Here is a 25,210-nt window from a genome sequence, read left to right as displayed (position 1 = left end):
ATCAGTGTCTGACCTCACAGATGTGCTTTTGGATGAATGGTCAGAAATTCCTAAACCTGTGGAAAGACTTCCCAGAAGAGTTGAAGTTCTCATAGCTGCAAATGGTGGGCTGACATCACCCTGTTTAACTGTAGGCTGTCAGCTGAAGCAGCTGAAGTTCCTCCAAGTGATCCTGAAGCTCAGAAGACCATACATATCCATGTTTTAACCCATGGGCAGGTTACAGTAGTGGTAGATTCAATGAAAGCTTTCACATAAGACTGGACTTATGAACAGTAGATCAAAAAAAAAAAAAGAAAAAAAAGAGCTGCAACAACCATTTGCCTCCACCTTAACCTGCTTTGGCGGAGTTGATGTATTATGAGGGAGGCTTAAGGCAAAATAAAACAGACACTGTCTCAAAGCGACTGTGGGTTATCAACAATATTGCTGACAACCCAAAGGCTAAAAAAATCTAATTCAACCTTATCAGTTTATGTGTCATAGGTAAGTCAAGAACATAGATTTAAAAGTTGAAAATGTTTCTTAGTTTTTTCTTTTTTTATTATTGTATTTTACTTTCTTTAACTACTGAATATTTGAGACACAGTGTTTAACTCTCACACTAATGGAGAACAATGATTTCAGTTCAATATGTGTGAAATATGGATACGGACAGTTTGCTAGTGCAATTATGGCACAGGAAGCCATATTATTTGTCAGACAATTCCATTAAATAAGGTCAAAAGGGATTAACAGCACAGACATGGTTGAGAAGTCCAGCTGAGTGAGAAGAAATAATGGGAGTGAAACCTTCAAGTGGCTACAGCTTCCTCTGTGTGCATTCACCTGTCAAACCAGTCACACCTGTAAATTTAAGTCTAAAGATTAGATACGTAATTTAACAATGTACAGTTGTCACAAAGGAGGAAATTAACTACAGAGCTTCAAATGTTTACCAGTGCTAAATGGCCATAAATTCAGGACAAAGATTCATATATATATATATATATATATATATATATATATATATATATATATATATTAGGAGGTCAGGGGTTCGAATCCCGACCAGGGCAAACTTCCAGTAAGGGTCCCCAGGGTAGACCCCCCATGCTAACCAAGCCTACCTCAGAATATGAGCGAGAGATACATGATTCAAGCCATACCGGCTTGGACGTCGCCCGGATTAACAAGGTCCGCGTCAGATGTTGAGGAACCAGGGCATTCTGACGATAAGTGGGCTACTGGAACAAGAAGGTTACGGCATAAATGGACACGAGATGAGAACCGGGAACTGTTGGAATGCTACTATACATGTAATCCCAGCGAGAGGAGTTACATGAAGAGAATGTGGGACCTATGGATTCTTCGAAACCCAACATCCACACTGACAACGAAACAACTTGTGGCTCAGTGTTCCAACATACGAAGGAAGCAGCTGCTATCACAGCTAGAGATTTATGAGGTACAACACAAATGCTACGGAAAGAGGGAGCCAGGACGACAGGTCAGGGGGGAGATTTCATCATCCCCACACTCCGAGATTGGGTACCAAGCCCCAATAATAATAACAAGTACGCTGAATACCAGAGCAGCTGACCTGAAAGATAAGATCATGGCTTAGAAGGCAAACTGGACCCCTCAATGCCGACTACCAAGAATATGTGAAGTACTCTCTGAAGACCTACTAGAAGATGCGAATGCAGCACTACGGACAATCCCTACCACTACCATCACTGAAACTAATCAGTTGATGTATAACACGGCAGCAGTGATCCTTGAGATGCTTGGCTATAAGATGAACAGCAATAAGGAGCAGTACCCTCCATGGAAGCGACGATTGGAGGCTAAGATCAAGGCAGCATGGAGGGAAGTTAGCCAGCTCTCAGAGTTGCAGAAATGTGGGAGGGAGAAGAACACTGCCAAGCAGAGGCTCACAGCCTTGGCTAACCGCCTGAAGAGGTATACCAGGGAGATAGAAGCCAGGAAAATAAACCGGATGTTCTCCACTGAACCATCCACGGTATACTCTCAGTAGCAGGGGAACAATATGAGAACAGCACCCCCACCAAGGCTGGAGACGGAGCAATACTGGAAGAGCATATGGGAGAAGGATGCAACAAACAACACCAATGCTCAGTGGCTAGTGGATCTAAGAGCAGACCACAGCAACCTCCCTGAACAGGCCCCAGTAACCATCACAGTGGCAGACATCCAAGAAAGCGTCTCACACATGAAGAGCTGGACAGCACAAGGCCCTGATATGATTCACACCTACTGGCTAAAGAAGCTAACTGCATTCCATGAGCACCTGGCAGCACAAATGAACCAGCTGCTAGAGGTTAAGACACACCCAGAATGGCTGACTGAGGGCCAGACGGTCCTGATCCCCAAGGACCCCCAGGAGGGACCAGTCCCATCCAACTACCGGCCCATAACCTGCCTCAGTACAACATGGAAACTCCTGTCAGGCATCATAGCAGCTAAGATGAGTAGGCATGTGGCACAATACACGAGCGAGGCCCAGAAAGGGATAGGCAGAGAGACCAGGGGAGCAAAACACCAGCTACTGGTAGATAAAGCAGTCACTCGAGACTGTAAGACCCGGCTGACCAACATGGGCACCGCCTGGATTGACTACAAGAAAGCCTATGACTCAATGCTGCACACATGGATCCTGGAATGCCTAGAACTGTACAAGATCAACAGGATCCTAAGAGCCTTCATCAAGAACTCAATGGGTATGTGGAGAACAACACTAGAGAAGCCCATTGCCCAAGTCAACATCAAGTGTGGGACTTACCAAGGTGATGCCCTGTCCCCACTGCTGTTCTGCATAGGCCTGAATCCCCTCAGCCAGATCATCAACAAGACTGGCTACGGATACCGACTACGGAATGGAGCAAACATCAGCCACCTCCTGTACATGGATGACATCAAGCTGTATGCTAAAAGTGAACAAGATATCGATTCGCTGATCCATACTACCAGGATCTACAGCAATGATATCGGCATGTCATTCGGACTGGAGAAGTGTAGTCGGATGGTAACTAAGAGAGGAAAAGTAGTCAGAACTGAGGGGATTACACTACCAGAAGGGAACATTGCAGACATTGAGGACAGCTACAAGTACCTTGGAATCCCACAGACAAATGGGAACCATGAAGAGGCCGCTAGGAAAGCTGCAGCCTCCAAGTACCTGCAGAGAGTAAGGCAAGTCCTGAAGACTCAGCTGAATGGGAAGAACAAGATCTGGGCTATCAACACCTACGCCCTGCCAGTTGTCAGATACCCTGCTGGGATAATAAACTGGCCAAAGGAGGAAATGGAAGCCACTGATGTTAAGACAAGAAAGCTCCTTACCATGCATGGAGGGTTTCACCCGAAATCCAGCACCCTGAGACTGTACGCTAAGCGGAGGGAAGGTGGCCAAGGACTAGTGAGTGTCAGAACCACTGTCCTAGATGAAACAATGAAGATCAATGATTACATCAGGAAGATGGCCACAAAGGATCATGTGCTTAGTGAGTACCTCAGGCAGCAGAAACCTGAGAAAGAAGAGGATGAAGGACAGGAACCATCATGGAAGGACAGGCCTCTGCAAGGCATGTACCACCGGCAGATAGAAGAAGTGGCTGACATAGAGAAATCCTACCAATGGCTGGACAAAGCTGGACTGACAGTCAGCACAGAGGCACTAATCATGGCAGCACAAGAGCAAGCTCTAAGTACAAGATCAATAGAGGCTGGGGTCTACCACACCAGGCAGGACCCCAGGTGCAGGCTGTGCAGAGATGCTCCTGAGACAATCCAGCACATAACAGCAGGGTGCAAGATGCTAGCAGGCAGGGCATACATGGAACGCCATAACCAAGTGGCCGGTATAGTATACAGGAACATCTGTGCCGAGTATGACCTGGAAGTCCCGAGGTCAAAATGGGACATGCCCCCAAGGGTGGTTGAAAACAACAGAGCTAAGATCCTGTGGGACTTCCAGATACAGACAGACAAACTTGTGGTGGCTAACCAACCGGACGTCGTAGTGGTGGACAAACAAAGGAAGAAAGTCGTGGTGATAGATGTTGCGATACCAAGTGACTGGAACATCAAGAAGAAGGAACACGAGAAGCTCGACAAATACCAAGGGCTCAGAGAGCAGCTGGAAAGGTTGTGGAAGATGAAGATAACAGTGGTCCCCGTGGTAATCGGAACACTTGGGGCAGTGACCCCCAAACTGGAAGAGTGGCTCCAGCAGATTTCAGGAACGACATCCGAGATCTCTGTCCAGAAGAGCGCAATACTGGGAACAGCTAAGATACTGCGCAGAACCCTCAAGCTCCCAGGCCTCTGGTAGAGGACCCGAGCTTGGAGGGCAAAATAGACCGCCCGTAGGGGCAAGCTGGGATTTTATATATATATATATATATATATATATATATATATATATATATATATATTGTTACAGACACCATTCCCACTTTGGATATTTCTTGTCCACTACATTCACTGAAGTAGAAAATAAAGACACTGAATATTTTTTTAATCTGTATGCCTGACTCCTGGTGCTAGTCCCGAGTCTGGATAATTGGGTGTAAAATCATCAAATATGTCTATAGTGGGCTTGCCCACAGTAAAGCTTCACTGGGCCCATGGGTTAGTCCATGTAGGCCACACAAGGTCATTTGAATCAATCAAAACTAAATTAAAAGCTAATACTGTTGTGGTCCTGACCGCTACATGTGAAAATAAACAAATAAATAAAACATAAAGTTAACAGGTTTGTCAAAATTTAATTTTTTCAGTTCTTTACATAAATGTCTCAGAGTGCTGTGAGGTTAAAACTAAAGCAAAAACTAATGACCCTGTAGTTTTTAATCTCTAAATTAAAATTAAGTGCATACATGTCTCCCACAACATTTAAAACAGAAAGCAACTGAGTGGTTGCTGAAGCCTGCAGTTTTTCCCATCTAAGCATTTTGCTCTGTGGAAAAGCCATGCTCTTAAGTATGCTGGAAATTCCAATAGATTTCTTGACTTGAATAAATTAGTCAACTTTATTTTGCCTGACAGAATACATGGTTTTTATTATGTTACTGTTAACTGCATGGTGAAAACAACAGTTGACTCATTTTTGTGTGGCGTTTGCTGAAATCAGAGAGTCACGCCATAAAGTTAACAAGGGGGCGGACCCAGAAGCAGACACGGTAGACAGCTTAACAAACACAAGTATCTTTATTAATCCACTGAGCTCACAAACTCAGTATTGAAAACGCCTTTTAGCAAAACGAGCTGAACAGGCTTATAAATTCAAATAGGTACTGAGAACACTTTTAGCAAAACAAGGTCGACACAGGTACTTCACGGGCAGCTTGCAGGTGGATACCAGGGCTGTGACTGGCAGGTAAGTGATGTACAGAATTTACTGCAATTGAGTCCTTGAGGAAGAGATGGTGTGGGCGGCGGTGGTCCAAAATGAGTCCGAGGGGAGGCAGGCAGGCTGAGGGCTGGAGAAACCGTGAAGTGAGCAAAAAATCCTACTGCAACGTTAACACTCTGGCGGAGACAGGAGGCTTGAGATGGTCCTTAAAAACTGGAGGAATTGTTGATGAGCTCCAGGTGTGATGGTCTCTGCAGAAGGAGAAAAACCAGCCGCCCAGCCTACGAGGAAAAAAGGAACACCCCATGCCCACACCACAACCACCTGAACCCTGACACAGAGTTTGCCAAAAAAAAAAAACCCATAAAAAAAAAAAAAAAAAAGGAACAGCGTCCACTTGGGTGCAAGGATATTATTGTTAGTGAAAAGGAACGAAATAACAAAAAATGAAAATAAAAAAAATTTTTTGTTAACTGAAATAAATAAAATCAGTAATTAAACAAACAAAAAAATAACAAACTATATTGTGTTTTTACCAAACAAACTAAAACATATTGAAATTATAGATAAAAAAATGCCCTTCATTTTTGTGTTTGTCAATTTATTTAAAAGCCTTGTGGGTTGATTCTTTTCCATAATGTCAGCCGGTGGCCAATGGCGGAGACCCTGGCAGACAGATCGCCAGCTATCGAGACATGGAACGTCTGGTGCGTGAGGTTGAGAGATACCAGCTAGATAAACCTTTTTATAGATAAAAAGGTTTAGATAAACAAGATGTTCTCCACTGAGCCATCCAAGGTGTACTCTCAGTGGCAGGGGAACAATATGAGAACAGCCCTTCCACCAAGGCTGGAGATGAAACAATACTGGAAGAGTGAGGCAACACACAAGCAGACCACAGCAACCTCCCTGAACAGGCTCCAGAAAGAGGTGCTGATTCTCATGCCAGCCGCTTCACACTCGGCTGCGAACTGCTCCACTGCAAGCTGGAGGCCATCACCTGATGAAGCCAATTGGACCGCATCATCTGCAAAGAGCAGAGACAAGCTTCTGAGGCCACCAAGGAAGAAGCCTTCCACCACCTGGCTATGCCTAGAAATTCTGTCCATAAAAATTATGAACAGAATTGGTGACAAAGGGCAGCCCTGGCAGAGTCCAGCACCTACAGGAAATGAGTCCGACTTATTGCCGGCTATACGGACCAAGCTCTCACTGCGGTTGTACAGCAACAACAGGCCAGACACCCCATACTCCCACAGGACCTCCCAGAGGATACCCCGAGAGACATGGTTGAATGCCTTCTCCAAGTCCACAAAGCACATTTAGACTGGTTGGGCAAACTCCCGCGCACACTGGAATATCCTCGAGAGGATAAAGAGTTGGTCCAGTGTTCCACGACAGGACAAAAACCGCATTGCTCCTTTTGGAGCTGAGGTTCGACTAACGGGTGGGCTCTCCTTTCCAGCACCCTGGCATAGACCTTACCGGGAAGACTGAGGAGTGTGATCCCCTGAAAGTTTGGGCACACCCTCCGCTCTCCCTTCTTAAAGGTGGGGACCACCTCCCCGGTTTGCCAATCCAGTGGCACAGCCCCAGATATCCACGCAATGTTGCAGAAGCGTGTCAACCAAGACTTCCCTACAACATCCAGAGCCTTCAGGAACTCAGGGCAACTCTAGTCCTGGTGATACAATTACAAAATCAATCGTCGACCTGCGACCTAGGGTGTCCTGGTGTCACATGCACTTATGGACATCCTTATGTTTGAACATGGTGTTCATTATGGACAAACTGTGGTTTGCACAGAAGTCCAATAACAGAACACCATTCAGGTTCAGATCAGGCAGACTGTCCCTCCCAATCACGCCCCTCCAGGTCTCACTGTCATTGCCCACATGACCGTCAACATCTCCCAGCAAGATGATGGAGTCACCGGATGGAGCACTTTCAAGCACCCCGCCCAGCGAATCCAAAAAGGGTGGGTACTCTGAACTGTCATTCGGCGTTTAAGCGCAAACAACAGTCAGGACCTGCTCCCCAGCCCGAAGGCACAGGGAAACAACCCTCTCATCTATCGGTGAAAACTCCGAAGTGCAGGCAGCAAGCCGGGGGGGATATGAGGATCCCCACCCCAGCTCGCTACCTCTCACCGAGGGCAACTCCAGACTGGAACAGAATCCAGCTCTTCTCCAGGAGGCTGGTTCCAGAGCTCAAACCATGCGTTGAGGTGAGCCCAGCTATATCTAGCTGGTATCGCTCAACCTCACGCACTAGCTCAGGCTCCTTCCCCACCAGAGAGATGACATTCCATGTCCCAATAACCAGTCTCGATAGCCAGGGATCAGTCCGCCAGGGCCTCCGCCCTTGGCAACCGCCTGACACACACTGCACCCAACCCCTACGACACCTCCTGCAGTTGGTGAGCCTACAGGAGGGCGGGCCCACGTCGTCTCTTCAGACTGCAGCCGGCCAGGCACCACAGGCTAATGCCCAGCCAGAAGACTATCTCGAGCTCCCTCCCCAGGCCTGGCTCCAGGGTGGGGCCAAATTAACCCTATCCCGGGTAGGGTAAACTGTTTCTTTGTTTGTATTTGCATAAGGGGTCTTCTGAACCGCTCTTTGTCTGGACCCTCACCCAGGACCATGTTGACATGGGAGACCCTACCAGGGGGACAAGCCCCCTGGACAACATAGCTCCTGGGATCACTGGGACACACAAACCCCTCCACCACAGTAAGGTGGCGATTCACGGAGGAGTCAATGAGGACTACTGCAGATATTTAAAATGATGCCTGATGAGTGACCAAGAGGTGCCAAACCTGGGAAGAGTCGGCCAGCCTGACTGGAGGTCCACCAGACTAAATTACACATGTGTCAGAGACACTAGCTAAATCATTCCTGCAGGATGGGATGCAGCAGGATGACCAATTATGTGACCATCAAGAGCCCCCCACCCAGAGGACCAGAGGAGTTATGGTCCTTTATAAGAGAGTTAAATAATAAAGTCCTAAATTACTCTTCTTGTTGTTGCTGCTACAGCTGTTTGTAGTTCATACAGTTTATTTTGTCTGGCCAACAGTCCAAAACCAAGATAGTGAGTTTACTGTTCAGTTTAGACACCAAAGTAACACATTTCATACTGGAGCTAAAACCTTTTTCATCTCATTGATAAAATAATGGCCTATATTATTTTCTTTTAGAGTTTTCAGTAAAGACAAGAAACTCAACAAAACATAGAAAATTAGGTGATTTATGCAAAAATAAAGCTTTCATTAAAAAATGACTTGGGCCATTATTTTAACAAGGTTACAATATTCAAAGTAGTTTTAGATTTGTTTTCTGTCAATCATAATTGTATGAACTATAGAGCAGCAACTGTAAATTAATACATTTAAACTAGTTATGGCTAAAAGTCAACTTCTTTCCTGCTGGACCTCTTTTCTTACTTTGAATTATTTAGTGTGTTTTCATGTTCATACAGCCTGTTTTTGAGGCCAAAATTTTTGTCATTCAGTATATGCACATATCCCAACTTACCTATATGAAAACAAGACTTGTAATGACTGTTCCACAAGAACAGTTGTGGGTGGCAGTAGCGCAGTGGGTGCTCACCTCGCAACCGGAGGGTCGCTGGTTCGAGTCCCCGTCTGAGCGCATGCTGTCATTGTGCACCTGGGCAAGACAATTAACCCACATTACCTAAGTATGAATGTGTTTGGTGGTGGTCGGAGGGGCCGTAGATGTGAATTGGCAGCCACGCGTCTGTCAGTCTGGCCCAGGGCAGCAGTGGCTACATTAGTAGCTTACCAACAGCAAGTATGATTGACGTGCAAATGAATAGTGCATGGGAATGTAAAGCATCTTTTAGTACCTTGAAAAGCACTATATAAGTCTAAGGCATTATTATTAATAACACATATCCACATATAAACACAGAGGTCTGTATTTAGAACCAGGTTGTTTTGTTCTGTTATGTTGTATGCATGGTTTTGGAAGTAAAAAACTTTTTTGTAGGTATTTTAAGCTTTGTTGTTTATTTTTTAACTGTTAGTAACTTTTGCCAGTATTGCATGTTAGACTTGGGTCCACATTAAATCCAGGTGTTGTAGAGAGACGCATATCTAAATTCAGGAGGTTTTTCCTGATACTGTAGAATATAATTTAATATAAAATGTGAAGTTAAGATTTCAAATCATGCATTGCAGTAATGTTGTAATTGACACTAAATACCTGCTATGTGCACATGTAAGAATATCAGATATTCAATATACAAAATGATGTCAGATATTTAATTTTAGTGCATGAAAATAGTTTCTTAAAACTGAATCAATTAAAGATAAAGTTAATATGCAAAGATATCCTAGACAAGCTCTTCAGCAGATACAACTTATAGGGTATTACATGTATATTTCACAGCTGGCCATCCGAAGTTTGGATTTTTCAGTGTCCAGTCTTGTCGGTTTACGGAGAAATCTCCACAACATATCCGTTAAAGATCCAGTCCGCATTCTTCAGGATATTATCCATATTTGTGACAGATATGGAGCTATCACTGCCTTGGCTAGTACTGTATTTTCGGCTTTTATTCCAGTGTCTGCTAAGCTTGCCTTCCAGGGGGAATTCACCTCTACTGTTGGCCACCACAGTCCCTGCTGTACGAATCCTTTTGTCCTGCTCCACCTTCAAATCAACTGCCTGAGCTAAGCTTTTGCTCTGCCCTGCATTCTGGTCTGCCCTCTGAATTGTTATTCTACTATGCCTCGCTCCCAGGTTTCCCCTCGAAGCTGAGTAGATGTCCTGAACAGTTATTTTTGCTTTTTTTTCTTTGACTGCCCTGCTCCCTGTTTTTTTTGTTTTGGGTTCCACCCTCTTGTGTCCACTCCCCTTGATTACCTTTTACTTGTTGTCAGTGTGTTTTTCTCCTCAAGTGGCTGTGTGAGAAAGAGAAACAACTGTATGCAGAAAGGAAGACAAAGTCAGATAAATGATATGAAGAAAATGAGGAAGTGGTGTGTGTGTGTGTGTGTGTGTGTGTGTGTGTGTGTGTGTGTGTGTGTGTGTGTGTGTGTGTGTGTGTGTGTGTGTGTGTGTGTACATGTGTGTGAGAGACATGACAAAAACTAAGTAACAACCAATCTTGAAGTAACTGCAACACAGCCACACATCAGCGGATGCATCTTCACTTCTGCCTCTAACCACTAAACCTGAAGCAGTCTTACTCAGCTCAATACTCAGTTCAACAGGTAAGAAATTAGAATTTTTTTCTTGGTTAAAATTCTCAGATGAGATGTTCCTCCCGTAGGTCTAAAATTGTTGCAGATATTGTGGAGTTTTTACACAGTTTGTATTTTCCAACCTTGTACACGTGTTTAAAATATTTTCCAAAGTGCTCTGTGTTAGAAAAATGATGCTCACTTTTCATAATCAAGGGAAGGATTGAGGTTTTTGATTGAAGTCATATTGCACTGTTAGTAAGTGTTGGTAAAATGTGCAGCTAAATTAGAAAAACAGACTAAATAAACTGCCTTTTTTTTCCTTTTATGCAGCAATGAATTCATGATCAGATTTGAACATTTTGTACATTCATTCTTGATATGTTGAGAATAGACATGCATAATATCACATTCATTAAAAAAAAAAAGTTTTTGTGGGCATTACCTTTATCTTCTATGATATGACATTCTGAGGGAAACATGATGACTGTGTGGTACAACCTGCACAACTGTGGCATAAAACACAGTAATTCGGTCTGCTGTGCACGTGCTATCATCAGAGCAGAAAACAAACCTTTGACACTGGTGGTAACTGTCTTCGTATATTTTGACTGGTCTGTAAGCAGATTGTGAATAGTGTTTGTACTTATAATGTCCAACACTTCATCACTCAAAGGCAAACACATTATAGCACTTTTAACAAATTAATGCAAGTCTCACATATCTCCAGACTGCATCTTTCAGCTCACAGTATCACACAGATCATTCATTCTAACACGTCTGTATACTTTTACCTCTGTTTCGACTAAACTGTTTCGCTAAATGTAGCATTAAATGCATATAGTGATCTAAGTCTATCCTCAAAGACATGTCTTCAACTTAAAATGTAATGAGTTACACAAAACTCAGTGTGTCAGGCAAACAAACATAATTTATGATTACTCAGAGAAAACATGGACTGTATATAAAAGACAAATATAGATGCCATGATATCACTCATTTGTTTTGTGGCTTTGATTTTGGCATTTAACACCTCATCTTTTGAAGTAACTATATTTCGACAAAAGGACTGAGTACTACATTATTATTGAATGCTGGCAAGATAGCATTTGATAATAACCTGTCATTATCTTGTCTAACAACACAGTCTCGAACTTGTTTGTGAAATACCTCGTGAAAAATAATCTATTGATCTATTGGACAATAAAAACTCTTGGGTAGTGCTTGAAAAAGTCTGTGGCTAAACTACAGCAATTACCATATTTTCTAAAGCTAAATTTAATTGCTTGTCATAGTAACACATCACCTCACAGGTCTCTTAAAAATGTATGTTGTGCTGGGACAAAGCATTCTTCCAGGTGACACTGAAACATGAATTTGAAAGCCACACTAACTGTAACACAAAAGGAGGAGCAGTTGAGCATGCCCCCTGGGCACCTCTTGGATGAGGTGTTCTGAGAATATTCTACTGGGAGGAGGCCCCGAGGCAGACCCCAGGACACACTGGAGAGTTTATAGTTCTCAGCTGGCCTGGGAATGTCTTGGGGTCCCCCCCAGATGAGCTGGAGGAGGTGGCTGGGGAGAGGGAGGTCTGGGCTTCTGTTTAGGCTGCTGCCCCCACGACCCTGCCCGTGAAAAGTGGAAGAAAATGAATGGATGTATGGATGGACCTGTCAGTGGTTACAATGTTATTCCTGATTGATGTATTTTCATGGAAATGTTTAAAAGGATAAATTGATGTACCGATATTTCATAAAATACAGGCTGGTGATCAACTTCACCATGACATCAAAATGTTGTGCAAAAACACTTTTCATGCAACACCAAACTAAAGGAAGGAAGGAAAGAGTTGTGACCTTATTTTGAACCAACAGTGAACTGGTGCCACAGATTTTTTTGCTCCCCTTCCTTCAAAGTCTTCAATTTGAACTATATTAGTCATGTCTGGAAATATAGATGTAAACTTTAATTTAACTGGCTGTTAGAAAGATACAATCACTAGGTGGTGTTTGTTTTTTTCTCCTTGTATGGTCTCTGCCGTGTCATGTTCATTTCCCCTTTGACTGCAGCAGCTTTGCTTCTCTAAACTGCAGAAACCACATCTGTGCGCAACAGCTTATTCTTTGAAGCGCTACAGATCTGTCTTCATTTGTAACATATCATGTTCCAAAACATATCTTGTTTTATCAACCAAGCCTTTGCCAACATCTTAATTAATGACAGTTTTGGCCGCCACAGTTCAAAAAGGTTTTTGTGCAATCGTAAGTCCACATATATTTCAAATTAATCTCTCTTGGTCCTCTTTCCATTTTCATTATAGACTCTTTTTGGGTGATTTATGAGGAAATTAAGAGCATGATTGGTACATTATGTGCTCCTTTAAACTCTCACAACCGGACTTTTCTTAATCTTGAAGTGATTTCCAAGATCACTGCTGATGTTTTTCCTCCTTGGAATGCTCCAGACTAGCAGCCTGCCAAGGTTTCTGCTTTTATAGAGGTATTCACTTATATTATCATTTGTTAATCAAGTCCATTTTAGCAGCACCTAGTTGCTTCTTACCCTCTTAATTCTTAATAGAAGCAAAAAGGGTGTACTGTACTAATTTTTTTCACACACTACATCTGCATCATTGCTTTGATTTTGTTAAATAAATAATGACAAAGATGCATACAATATCTTGTGTTTTTGTAGTTCATCTGAAGTTGTATTGACCTATTTTATGAGACCCACTGAGCAGCATCTTACTTTTGTAAAAACTTGATACATAAAACCTTAAAATTGGAAGAGGGTGTACATTTACCACAGCTGTACAAGTACTCCATGAGAAATCATATGAGTGTGAGGATGACCCAAATGCAGGACAAGAAGGCCAGTTACATTTTGTTCTTTTTCTGTTTTCTCTGATCGCAGCCACAATATGTTTCCGAATGCCTCTCTGCCCACCCACACACTCAACCCTCCTAAGGATGACCAGGCAACTGTTGTGAACAACTTGGACAATCTCAGCATCATTTTCTACATGCTGACCATTGTGTTCGGCGTCACGGGGAACTCGGTGGTCATCTGGGTGGCAGGATTCAAAATTAAGGTGGACATAAAGTGTATATGTTTCAAATACCTTCTGAGCTTGTCAGTAATCTGTTTAGCAAAAGCTTAGTGAAAACTATCATATTTATTCTGTACCATATTTTACAACTCCCTTCAAGAAAGCTTCAGTAAAGACAGTAAATATTTTTGGTAATTTTGATAAGATCCTCTGAGCTTTACAGATGGTTTCACAACAGATACATGTGAAAGCCACAGCATTTGTAAACGTGTTTGTGTTTGTAAACATTTCTGGCAGCTGTGCAAATAATGTCCAGAAAACTAACTGGGATACTAGGAATTATGATAAATACAGGGACATGCATCATCTGCCATGACTGGTTGGGGGTGAGAGGAGGGAGACAGGACAAAAGACATGCTGTGGAAGAGAGCCAGAGATTAATAATAACTAATTATTAAATGCAGAGTGGAGAATAAACAAAGTAAATAAGGTGAATGAAAAAGAAACACTCAGTGCATCATGGAACCTCCCAGCAGCCTAGGCCTATAGCAGCATAACTAAGAGAGGGTTCAGGGTCACCTGATCCAGCCCTAACTATAAGCTTGATCATAAAGGAAAGTTTTAAGCCTAATCTTAAAAATAGAGAGGGTGTCTGTCTCCTGAATCCAAGCTGGGAGCTGTATAGCAGGAAATTAGAGGTTGCCCAGGCCTTTATGTCTTTAAGACATTCCTGCAGTTTAACTAATTGATGTGTGTCATCTGGCTTCATGGACAGATAAAGCTGTACAGTCTTCCCTCGTTATATCGTTTTTCCTTTATTGCGGCTTCACTGTATTACTGTTTTAAAAAAATATATATTTAAGTCTGATTCACAGAGTATTCACTATATTGTGGGATTTTGAAGTACAGTGGCTTGCAAAAGTATTCATACCCCTTGAACTTTTCCATATTTTGTCACATTACAACCACAAACATAAATATATTTCTCTGGAATTTAATGTGACAGACCAACACAAAGTGGTTACAATTGTGAAGTGGAAAGAAAATTATACATGATTCAAAACATTTTTTACAAATAAAAAACTGAAAAGTGTGGTGTGCAAAAGTATTGAGCCCCCCTGAGTCAGTACTTTGTGGAACCACCTTTTGCTGCAGTTACAGCTGCAAGTCTTTTAGGGTTTGTCTCCACCAGCTTTGAACATCTAGTGACTGAAATTTTTGCCCATTCTTCTTTGCAAAACAGCTCAAGCTCAGTCAGATTAGATGGAGAGCGTTTGTGAACAGCAGTTTTCAGCTCTTGCCACAAATTATTGATTGGGTTTAGGTCTGGACTTTGACTGGGCCGTTCTAACACATGAATATATTTGGTTTGAAACCGTTCCATTGTAGCCCTGCTTTATGTTTAGGGTCGTTGTCCTGGTGGAAGGTGAACCTCCGCCCCAGTCTCAAGTCTTTTGCAGACTCCAACAGGTTTTCCTCCAAGGTTGCCCTGTATTTGGCTCCATCCATCTTCCCATCAACTCTGACCAACTTCCCTGTCCCTGCTGAAGAGAAGCAGCCCCAGAGCATGATGCTGCCACAACCATATTTGACAGTGGGGATGGTGTGTTCAGAGTGATGTGCAGTGTTAATTCTCCGCCACACATAGCGTTTTGCATTTTGGCCTAAAAGTTCAATTTTGGTCTCCTCTGACCAAAGCACCTTGTTCCACATGTTTGCTGTGTCTCCAACATGGCTTCTGGCAAACTGCAAATGGGACTTTTTATGGTTTTCTTTAACAATGACTTTCTTCTTGCCACTCTTCCATAAAGACCACATTTGTACAGCGCACAACTAATAGTTGTCCTGTGGACAGATTCCCCCACCTGAGCTGTGGATCTCTGCATTTGGTCCAGAGTCACCATGGGCCTCTTGGCTGCATCTCTGATCGGTGCTCTCCTTGTTCGGCCTGTAGGTTTAGGTGGACGGCCTTGTCTTGGTAGGTTTACAGTTGTGCCGTACTCTTTCCATTTCTGGATAATGGATTGAACAGTGCTCTGTGAGATGTTCAAAGCTTGGGAAATCTTTTTATAGCCTAAGCCTGCTTTAAACTTCTCCACAACCTTCTTCCTGACCTGTCTGCTGTGTTCTTTGGACTTCATGATGCTGTTTACTCCCCAATTTTCTCTTAACCAACCTCTGAGGCCGTCACGGAGCAGCTGCATTTGTACTGAGATTAGATTACACACAGGTGGACTCTTTGTAGTCATTAGCAGTCATCAGGCAACTTCTGAATCAATTGGTTGCACTCAGAGAAAAGGGGGCTCAATACTTTTGCACACCGCACTATACAGTTTTTTATTTGTAAAAAATGTTTTGAATCATGTATAATTTTCTTTCCACTTCACAATTGTAACCACTTTGTGTTGGTCTTTCACATTAAATTCTAGTGAAATATATTTATGTTTGTGGTTGTAATGTGACAAAATAAAGTTCAAGGGGTATGAATACTTTTGCAAGCCACTGTATAATCTGTGTTATGGTTTATTACTGGTTGCTATTGATGACAGCAGCTGCCTTAGTTTGATAATAAGGTAGAGGGGGTGTTGAATAGTGATATTGTACAACTGATAATGGCCAGTCAGTAGGCCAAAAACATCCCAGTCTGGTTACTTACTTTATGTAAATAATGCTTGATTTTTCATCTCTCTTCTCCACCTTGTTTTGTTCTTCTTCTTCAGCCAACAGTCACCAGTGTGTGGCTGGTGAATTTGGCCATAGCAGACCTGATCTTCTGCTTCACACGAGTATTGTCTCTCACTAAGATGTTCTTGTTTGAGCACTGGCCTTTTGGCCTCTTCCTCTGCAAGTTCAACGGCTTCTTCAAATACGCCAACATGTTCTGCTCTGTTTTTTTACTGGCTGTCATCAGTCTGGATCGAATGGTCTGCATCTGGTACCCAGTCTTCACAAAGCGTCGACGCACCCTGTGGGCAGCGAGGGTGGTGGCAGTCCTCATCTGGACTGCAGCGATCCTCTTCAGCATTCCCTACTTCATCCACCGCAAAATCTACACGTACAAGAACAATCTGACTAAGTGCTCTGTAAACCAAATAAATAAGGAAGCAAATTACAACAGCACCAAAGTTGCTCTCTACTCCATTCGCTTCTTGTGCGGCTTCATAATTCCCTTCATAGTCATTCTCGTCTGTTACACCCTGGCTGGGTTGGGCATCCGACGCACCCGCCTATCAGGGAAGTCCCGCCCCCTGCGTATACTAGCAAGTTTAGTCATTGCCTTCTTCCTGTGCTGGGCACCTTACCACTGCCTCCAAATGGTGAAAATGGTGGACAATAACAATGCAGTGGTGAAAATCTGGTTTCCTGTAGCAATATGTGTTGCCTACTTTAACAGCTGCATGAACCCACTGTTGTACTTCTTCATGGGACTAAAAGTTAGGGAGGGGTTTAGACTCTCTCTAACGAGAGTTTATAGAAGGGCTCTGGCAGAGGATACAGGTGGCCAGATTACTCAGTCCACTGATCACTCTTTGGATTAAAGCTCTGGGTTGAAATGCAGTACTCCTTTAAGGAGTCAGACACCAGCGGGTGTAGCTGAGGTCTAAGTTTCTCAGTTATCCTGATGTTTTTGTGTTTTACTAACTAAAACTGGAAACCAGATCTCATGATTGGCAAACCAAATTATTATTGTTATTGTAATGCAATTACAATGAAAATGCTTCAAAAGGTAACAGCATCATAAACATGGCTGAGAAGGCCAGCAAAGTGAAAAGAAATGGTAAAAATGAAACCTAGCAGACAGTCTGTGGGTACAGTTTGTTATTAAAAAACAAAACAAAAAACCAAATGCCCCAATTGTTTTAAAGGGAAAGGAATACAATGATTTGATTTTTATTGCTTGTTAGTTTAACTTGTAATTGGTTATACTGTCATAAATCCTACTGTTGCAACTTTTTAATCAATGATATGTTGTTATTCTACACACATTCTTTTTATTGGTGTTTTTTTGATAACAGTTTTTCAGTAGACAATAACTCAGTACAATTGTGTTAAATAATTTTGACACAGCTGCAGACTAAAAATGTTCTTTAAAAAATAAAATAATTAATATACAAGGATGGTGACATTGTACACACACACTCACACACAAGTGGAGGGAAAAAAACAAGGTTGAGGCTGTGTTACAGCTTAGAGCTGGATTTCAGTCAGAGGAGTTGGGTGTCTGATCAAACTTGTAAAATCATAACCAAAATATGTCAAACCCAAAACCAGTACACCAAAAACATTTATTTTATGGTGCAAGGAATGGTAAGCATTTTTTTTTATATTCACTATGTTAAAGTGAACATGTCAGCAGGGGAACGTGGCAGCATTGCAAATGTAGAAATAAAAAGGCCTATCTACTACCTCTGACCACTACTTTACCCATAAGTACACAGCTCAGTGACAGAGGACAGAGGACAGATGGGACGCCTGCTGGCATGCTTCAGAGCAGCTTCTCATGGCTGGTATCATGAAAAGGCATATGTACACATATGTAACACAAAGAGTAATTTCACACATTTGCTTGTCATTTCACACCAGCAATGACAGCCTTACCTTGTAGTATTATTATGACTGATTAAATTATTAATGAGTCAGTCACTAGTCAATTCCATAATATTACACAGGGTTTTCAGACTTTCTTGTCTCCCTGCAGAGGTTCAGCATAGAGCTATGGGTCCTGCCATAAAAGAAAGTGACTGATACTGATTTTTTCATACATTAAATGGATGTGGCCTGATCTCTTCACTGTCTGGCAGATTGTGTATATTGGCTGACATGAAGACAGAGAGGCTGACTGTAATCGAGGGCTCTGAGGTATTTAACCAGGTGGTGTGAATAAATCTGGATGATCCACATTCATGATGTACAAGTTTTTTCTATATATTCTAGACTTGTGTTGGACTTTGTTTTCTGCTTGGACTTCATGTGCTATAGTTTTTTTTTCTTCCCCAATCAACTTGCTTCTGAATCTCTTCTTTTCTTTTAGTCAAGTCACATTTATTTATATAGCACATTTAACACAACAGTTGACCAAAGTGCTGTACATAAATTTAGAATTTAGAGTCAATTTAGGGCCAAATTATTGTTGTTATATGTCGAACATAACAAGTGTTTCAGAACACCCTTCTTTTTTTTTTTTTTTTTTTTTTTTTTTAGCCTGTCATGTCTGGCATCTTTCACAATCGGAATGATGATCCGAATGCACTGATGTGCCAAACATATTTGCTTTGACAAGAACAGCTCTATATGTTTCCTATAGGCTCTTCTTGTTAATGTTTGCAATTTTATTTTTATTTATTTATCTTTTTATTTAGTTATTCATGCCAAGTCTGACAGGCAACAAGGAAGGGGCAAGAACAAGAGGTGGGGGGGAGAAAAGGGGGGGGGGGGGGGAAGAAAGGAGATAGAAAAAAAATAAAAAATAAAAAAATAAAAGGGGTTGATATACTCACACACACACACACACACACACACACATCCATACACACACCCATATGCACCTACATACACACACACACACACACACACACACATACACACAAGTTTATTGTTTGTAGTGATGTGTGTGTATGCGCCTTTCTCATGCAATGTATTCGATAATGAGGGCGAGAAACTGCAACCATGCCCCCCGCGATCCAGAGGCAGATAGGGAAGGACCCAGGGGACCCAGGCCATCCACAGCACAGGAGCTCAGAAGACTTGGGGCCACACATCCCGATGGCAACCGCGTACACTCCCCAGAAGAGGAAGGAGGGAGGCTACAGACGGAACCCCCACAATCCAGGGGCTAGAGTCCAGAGAGCCAGAGACGACGGGCAGCCCACCCCCCCCGGCAGGCCGGCACCCCCAGCACGAGCCAGGCATGCGGCCCCCGAGGCCCCAAGCGCCCGAGAGCAGCCCGACACCCGGCAGAGCCCCCCCACGCGCCAAAGAGGCCCAAGCCACCCCCAGGTCACGGCCGCCAAGGGAGCAGGCCAAAAACCATGCCGAGACATCCGGCCACACATCCCGGGACCCACGGGCACCCACACCCCAGGGGCGGCAGTGACGACCAGTGGGGAGCAGCGTGGAGCGGTAGGGAGGGGTAACTCCCACCCTCCGTGTCCCACAGGTGCCAAGGCTCGGCAAGCCACCAACCCAGGCCCAGCTGTCCACACACACACACTCTCACAAGCACGCACGTACACACACACACACACGTACCAGTCACACGCACATACACACGCACGCACATTCGCATGCACCAGTCACACACTCATGCATACGCACATGTAACAAACATGGACACCTAATGTGGGAGAGCGGGTACCAGCACCAAGCCAGCGGCAACCCAGGGAAGCAGCCAACCCAGCCCCGAACAATGAGCCAATCCCCATCCCAGGCGGGGTGCACGGAACCGGGGTGTGAGAAGGCCCGCCCGCCCCCTCCTCCCACTCAGCGTGTTGGGGGGGTGATGTGAATGTATGTACTGAGAAGAATGTGTATGGCTGTGTGAAAACTACAGTGCTTTTAAAATTGGAGGGACAGATGTAATATGAGCACTGAATAACAGCGCCCATCCACACTGTCCCCCCAAGGCCCTCAATGTCTAAAATGTAAATAAAATTGAGGTGCAGGCAGCAGTGAACAGACAAGTGGGGCCACCTCAGCAGTGCCACCCACTAACCACTGTGTGACACACCTGCCCCCCAAGGCCCTATATGTACTATGATGTGTTGTGAGCTGTATAATGCAATTAAAAAAGGAGGAGTGGGACATCACGCAGCACAGCGAGCAGAGCCGAGGTGATGGCCCTACTCACTGCAGCACGAGCCCCCCACTCCCGAGAACCTATGTGTGCATAATGTGATGTTAAACTGAGTGGGAGGAGGGGAGGGGCCAGGATAAATATGACCGGGAGGCAGAGGACTACCCCCCGGAGGAAGAGAGCCAGCTAGCTATTGGCTCACTAGGCACCCCAGTTCCCTACACCCCCCCGCAGCCCAGGGAAGGCAGGTCCAGGGCCTGAGGTGACCGCACCCCCAGGACGCCACCGTACTCCAGGCCGGCACCCACTGCCCCCACTGCAAACAGGACACAACACACACCCCACATGCATACAAAGGACAACAAATATCGCACACACACACACACGCACGTACGCACACATACACATGCACGCACACACACGCACACACACACAGACACACACCCCCACATACATACTCACACATACACACACACGCACACAGTGGTCCTGAGTCAGAACCAACTGGCCCCGTGTGGGGCAACTGCTGCTCCCTCACCTGAGCGCCCCACCACCCCATGGGGGAGGGCACCCAGAATCCCGGAATGCCAGCCAGACACCCCGACACAGCCAACCCACCCCACACGGCGGCGCGCCCAAGGGGGCACAGACCCCTCCAGCGCAGGGAGGGGCCCAGCCAGGAAACGGGCAACCCCGGGCACCAGGGCCCCGACCCCCGCACCCCGGCCCCCACAGAGGAAGCCGGCCACCCGGACGGGGCCAGCACCGCCACCACGGGACCACGGGACCCCGAGCCCCACACCCCACGACCATAAGAGCACCATCCAAGTCCCCACCACCAACAACCAGGGCCCGGACACAGAAACCACAAAACGGTAGCCACCGCCTCCAGGCCAGAGCCATCAGACACCCAGGCCCCCCCGGCCCACCCCCAGCCACCTACCGGGCGCGCCATGAAACCAGACCACAGCTCGTCACCCCCATCATGCGATGGAGCTGATCAGTGGGGACCAGAGAGATTCAAATTTTGCCAGTTGATTTTTAGAGGTGGCAGACATTCTTTCCAGACTAATGTGGTCTAAAAGTAGATTCTTATAGTGAGTAACGCATAAATCATTTTTTGATTTCCAATTCATGAGGATAGTTTTCTTAGCGATGCATAAGGTAGTAAGAACTATGTGTGATATATTTGTTTCCATGTTTAATTCACTTAAATCACCTAGAATGCACAGTTTTGGTGATGTTGGGATATCGCAATTAAAACATGTGGATAATTCCTCACATATCCTCTGCCAGAACCTCTGAACAGGTGTACAAGACCAAACTGCATGCATATAGTTTTCAGTATGGTTGCCTGAACAGTGGGTGCATATATTTGTGTCTCTGAGGCCCATTTGGAACATCCTGTGTCCTGTATAATGTATTCTATGGAGAGTTTTGTATTGTATAAGTTGTAAATTCGGACTTTTAGTCATTTTGAAAGTGTTTAAACATATCTGTGTCCAGAAGTTTTCCTCTGGGTTAATGGAAAGATCTCGCTCCCATTTTGTAGTTGGGAGGGATATTGAATCATTAATTTTTAATAATAACTTATATATTTTTGATAATAATTTAGGGGTATAAAGATTTAGAAATTCTGTTACCAGTACAGGGGTTTCTAATTTTAAATTATTTAAATTAAACCTTGCCTGTATGATAGACCTCAACTGCTGGTATTCGAGAAATTTGCTATTGCTAATTTCATATTTGGAAATAAGTTCTTCAAATGAAGTAAAGGTCCCATCGTGAATAACATGTTCTAAATTCTTTATTCCTTTCTCTTGCCATGTTGAGAAGTTCAGTACTGTTTTTTTCTGACATATATCTGGATTGTTCCAAATGGGTGTCAGTTCACATGGGATAAGTGAAGACTTTGTTATCTTTAAGAATTCCCACCAGGCTGTCAGAGAGGTGTTTATGTTAAGACTTTTAAAACCGCTATGATGTTTAATACTGACGCTAATGAAAGGTAAGTCAGAGATTTTCACTTTTCCACAGAGTGTTTGTTCTAAATCCAGCCATGGGCTGTCTAAAGGGCTTGATTTGATCCATCTTGAAATATACTGTAATCTATTGGCTAAGAAATAGTGATAAAAGTTTGGGAGTTCTAGACCACCACTGCATTTTAGCTTTTGTAAAGTTTTTAAACTTATTCTTGAGGTTTTATTTTTCCACAAAAATTTTGAAATGTTTGAGTCCAGAGATTTAAACCAGGCAACAGAAGGTTTATTAGGGATCAGTGAAAACAAATAATTGATTTTAGGCAAGATCATCATTTTTACTGTGGCAACTCTCCCCATGATAGATATAGGTAGAGAGTTCCAACGTGTGAGATCATCCTCTACTGTTTTTAATAGAGGAATATGATTCAACCATACCAGGTCTGACAGCCTGGGGGAAAAATTAACACCTAAATATTTAATATTGCCAGATTGTAGTGAGGTGGTCGTGGTGTTCTGAAAATTACAATTTAGAGGTAAGACGTTTGATTTACTCCAATTGATGGAGTAGTCTGATATAGATGAGAACTTATCTATAAGTGTGATTGTTTTTAAAATAGAAGTTTGTGAGTTCTCAAGGAAAAGTAATACATCATCAGCATAAAGGCTTATCTTATGGTCTGTGTTTTCTGTTTGAATTCCTTTAATATCTACATTTTGTCGGATTGTTGCTGCTAGTGGTTCAATGAAAATGACAAAGAGTGAAGGAGAAAGTGGGCAGCCCTGTCTGGTGCCTCTCTGCAGACTGAAGCTTTGGGAAATAAGATAATTTGTTCTAACACGTGCATTTGGAGAGCTGTATAATGTTCTGATCCAGTTTTTGAAGGATGAACCAAATCCAAATTTGTGTAGAACTGCTAACAGAAATTTCCAATTTACCCTATCAAATGCCTTCTCTGCATCTAAAGAGACAACTGTGGTTTCTAATTTATTAATAGAACAGTAATCTATTATATTTATCAGTCTGCGTGTATTATTGGCAGAGTGCCGACCCTTGATAAAACCTGTTTGGTCTGGATGTATAATAGATGGAGTGATTTTTTCTAACCTTCTGGCAAGGACTTTGCAAATTATTTTAAGGTCTACATTAATCAGAGAGATTGGCCTGTAGCTGGATGGGAGTGTGGGGTCTTTGCCTGGTTTAAGAAGTAGACTAATGTTAGCAGAGTTCATGTTTGGAGAGACCGCATGATTGCTCTGAATCTGAGCCACCATTCTGAGAAAAGAGGGTCTTAGTACAGACCAAAATTCTTTATAAAACTCTGCTGGAAAACCATCTGGGCCTGGGGCTTTATTATTTGGGAGATGCTGTATTGCTTCGTAAAATTCAGATGATGAAAGAGGCGAATCAAGAGTCGCGGCCTGTTCATCATTTAGTTTAGGTAGATTAATGTTATTAAGATATTCTTCAATTTCAGCATCAGATGGATTAATCTGCGATGAGTATAAGGCTTCGTAGAAGTCTCTAAAAGAGTTATTTATTTGTTGTGGGTCGTGGGTAATATTACCAGTTGAGTCTTTAATAGAATAAATGGCTGTTTTTTCTTTATTTAGTTTTAACTGGTTAGCCAAAAATTTTCCAGATTTATTTCCATGTTCGAAGTTTTCTAAACGCAACCTCTGCAACATGAATTGTGTCCTTTTATCAATTATTTCATTTAATTCCAGTTTTAGTTTCCTCATGTTGTTAATTATATGTTCTTGTGGTGAAGCAGCATAGGCAGTTTCTAAAGATTTAATTTTCTGTGCTTTTTCTTTATTTTTCTTATGCGAGCAGTAAGATATTATTTTGTCCCTCATTACTGCTTTTCCTGCTTCCCAAAGAACACATGGTGATATTCCAGGTTGATCATTATTTTCTAAATATGCTGACCACTCCTTTTTGAAATAATTAATGAATTCTTGTTCTTTAAGTAATGATGTATTAAATCTCCAGTTCCTGATTGGTGGTGTGACTCTTTTCTGTGTCAGAGACATAGACACCGGTGCATGATCACTGATAGTGATAGGGTGAATCTGAGTGTCTGTGATATCCATCATCATGGAGCTGCTAACTAAAAAGTAATCTAAGCGGGAGTGAGACTTGTGTACTGGTGAGAAAAAACTATAATCTTTCAGAGTGGGGTGATGTGAACGCCAAGCATCGCAAAGACCAAAATCCTTCATGTACTGTTTAAGAATGTCTGCAGACTGCCAGTTCCTCTGACTCACTGCTGTACTGAGCCTGTCAATATCTGCATTAAGTACCTGGTTGAAGTCTCCTCCTATTATAAGTGTGGTGTCAGAGTGATCGGACAGTAAAGTGAAGAAGGTATGAAAGAAGGAGGGGTCATCAACATTTGGCCCATATATACTAGCAATGCATAAATCTATATTTTGAATAGTTAAATTGAGTATTATAAATCTACCTTCTGGGTCTGATGTAGTATTTCTAATGATGCAGTTTATCTTTTTGTTAATCAATATGGCTACACCTCTTTGTTTGGAGTTGTAGCAGGCTGAGTACATGTGAGGGAACTGTGGAGAGGAGAGTGTGTGCGCAGATGTTTTGGACACATGTGTCTCCTGTAGAAACACAACGTCAGCCTGTAAATCATTTAACCGATTAATAATTTTCACTCTCTTTTCCCTTGAACCAACTCCGCGTACATTCCATGAGACAAACTTGAGTGTGCTCATGTTTAGATTAACCGGTGAAGTGTTGTGTGTTTACTAAAGATGTGTGCGCGCGTCCTCGCATGTGTCCTCCATGACCTT

General features: G+C 43.1%; 1 protein-coding gene across 1 annotated transcript; it reads left to right on the top strand.

Annotated features, from left to right (window-relative positions):
• The first annotated feature begins 13,492 nt into the window (after positions 1-13,492).
• Positions 13,493-17,162, top strand: LOC115788633 (C3a anaphylatoxin chemotactic receptor-like). Its single transcript, XM_030741755.1, has 2 exons — positions 13,493-13,663; positions 16,342-17,162. The coding sequence occupies exons 1-2, from the start codon at positions 13,493-13,495 to the stop codon at positions 17,158-17,160; spliced, it is 990 nt and encodes a 329-aa protein (XP_030597615.1). The 3' UTR covers positions 17,161-17,162.
• The last annotated feature ends 8,048 nt before the right edge of the window (positions 17,163-25,210 follow it).

This window comes from Archocentrus centrarchus, chromosome 11 (assembly GCF_007364275.1).
Source record: "Archocentrus centrarchus isolate MPI-CPG fArcCen1 chromosome 11, fArcCen1, whole genome shotgun sequence".
Lineage (NCBI taxonomy): Eukaryota > Metazoa > Chordata > Actinopteri > Cichliformes > Cichlidae > Archocentrus > Archocentrus centrarchus.
The sequence above is the reverse complement of the archived record's forward strand: the minus strand, read 5'-3'. Positions and strand labels throughout refer to the sequence as shown.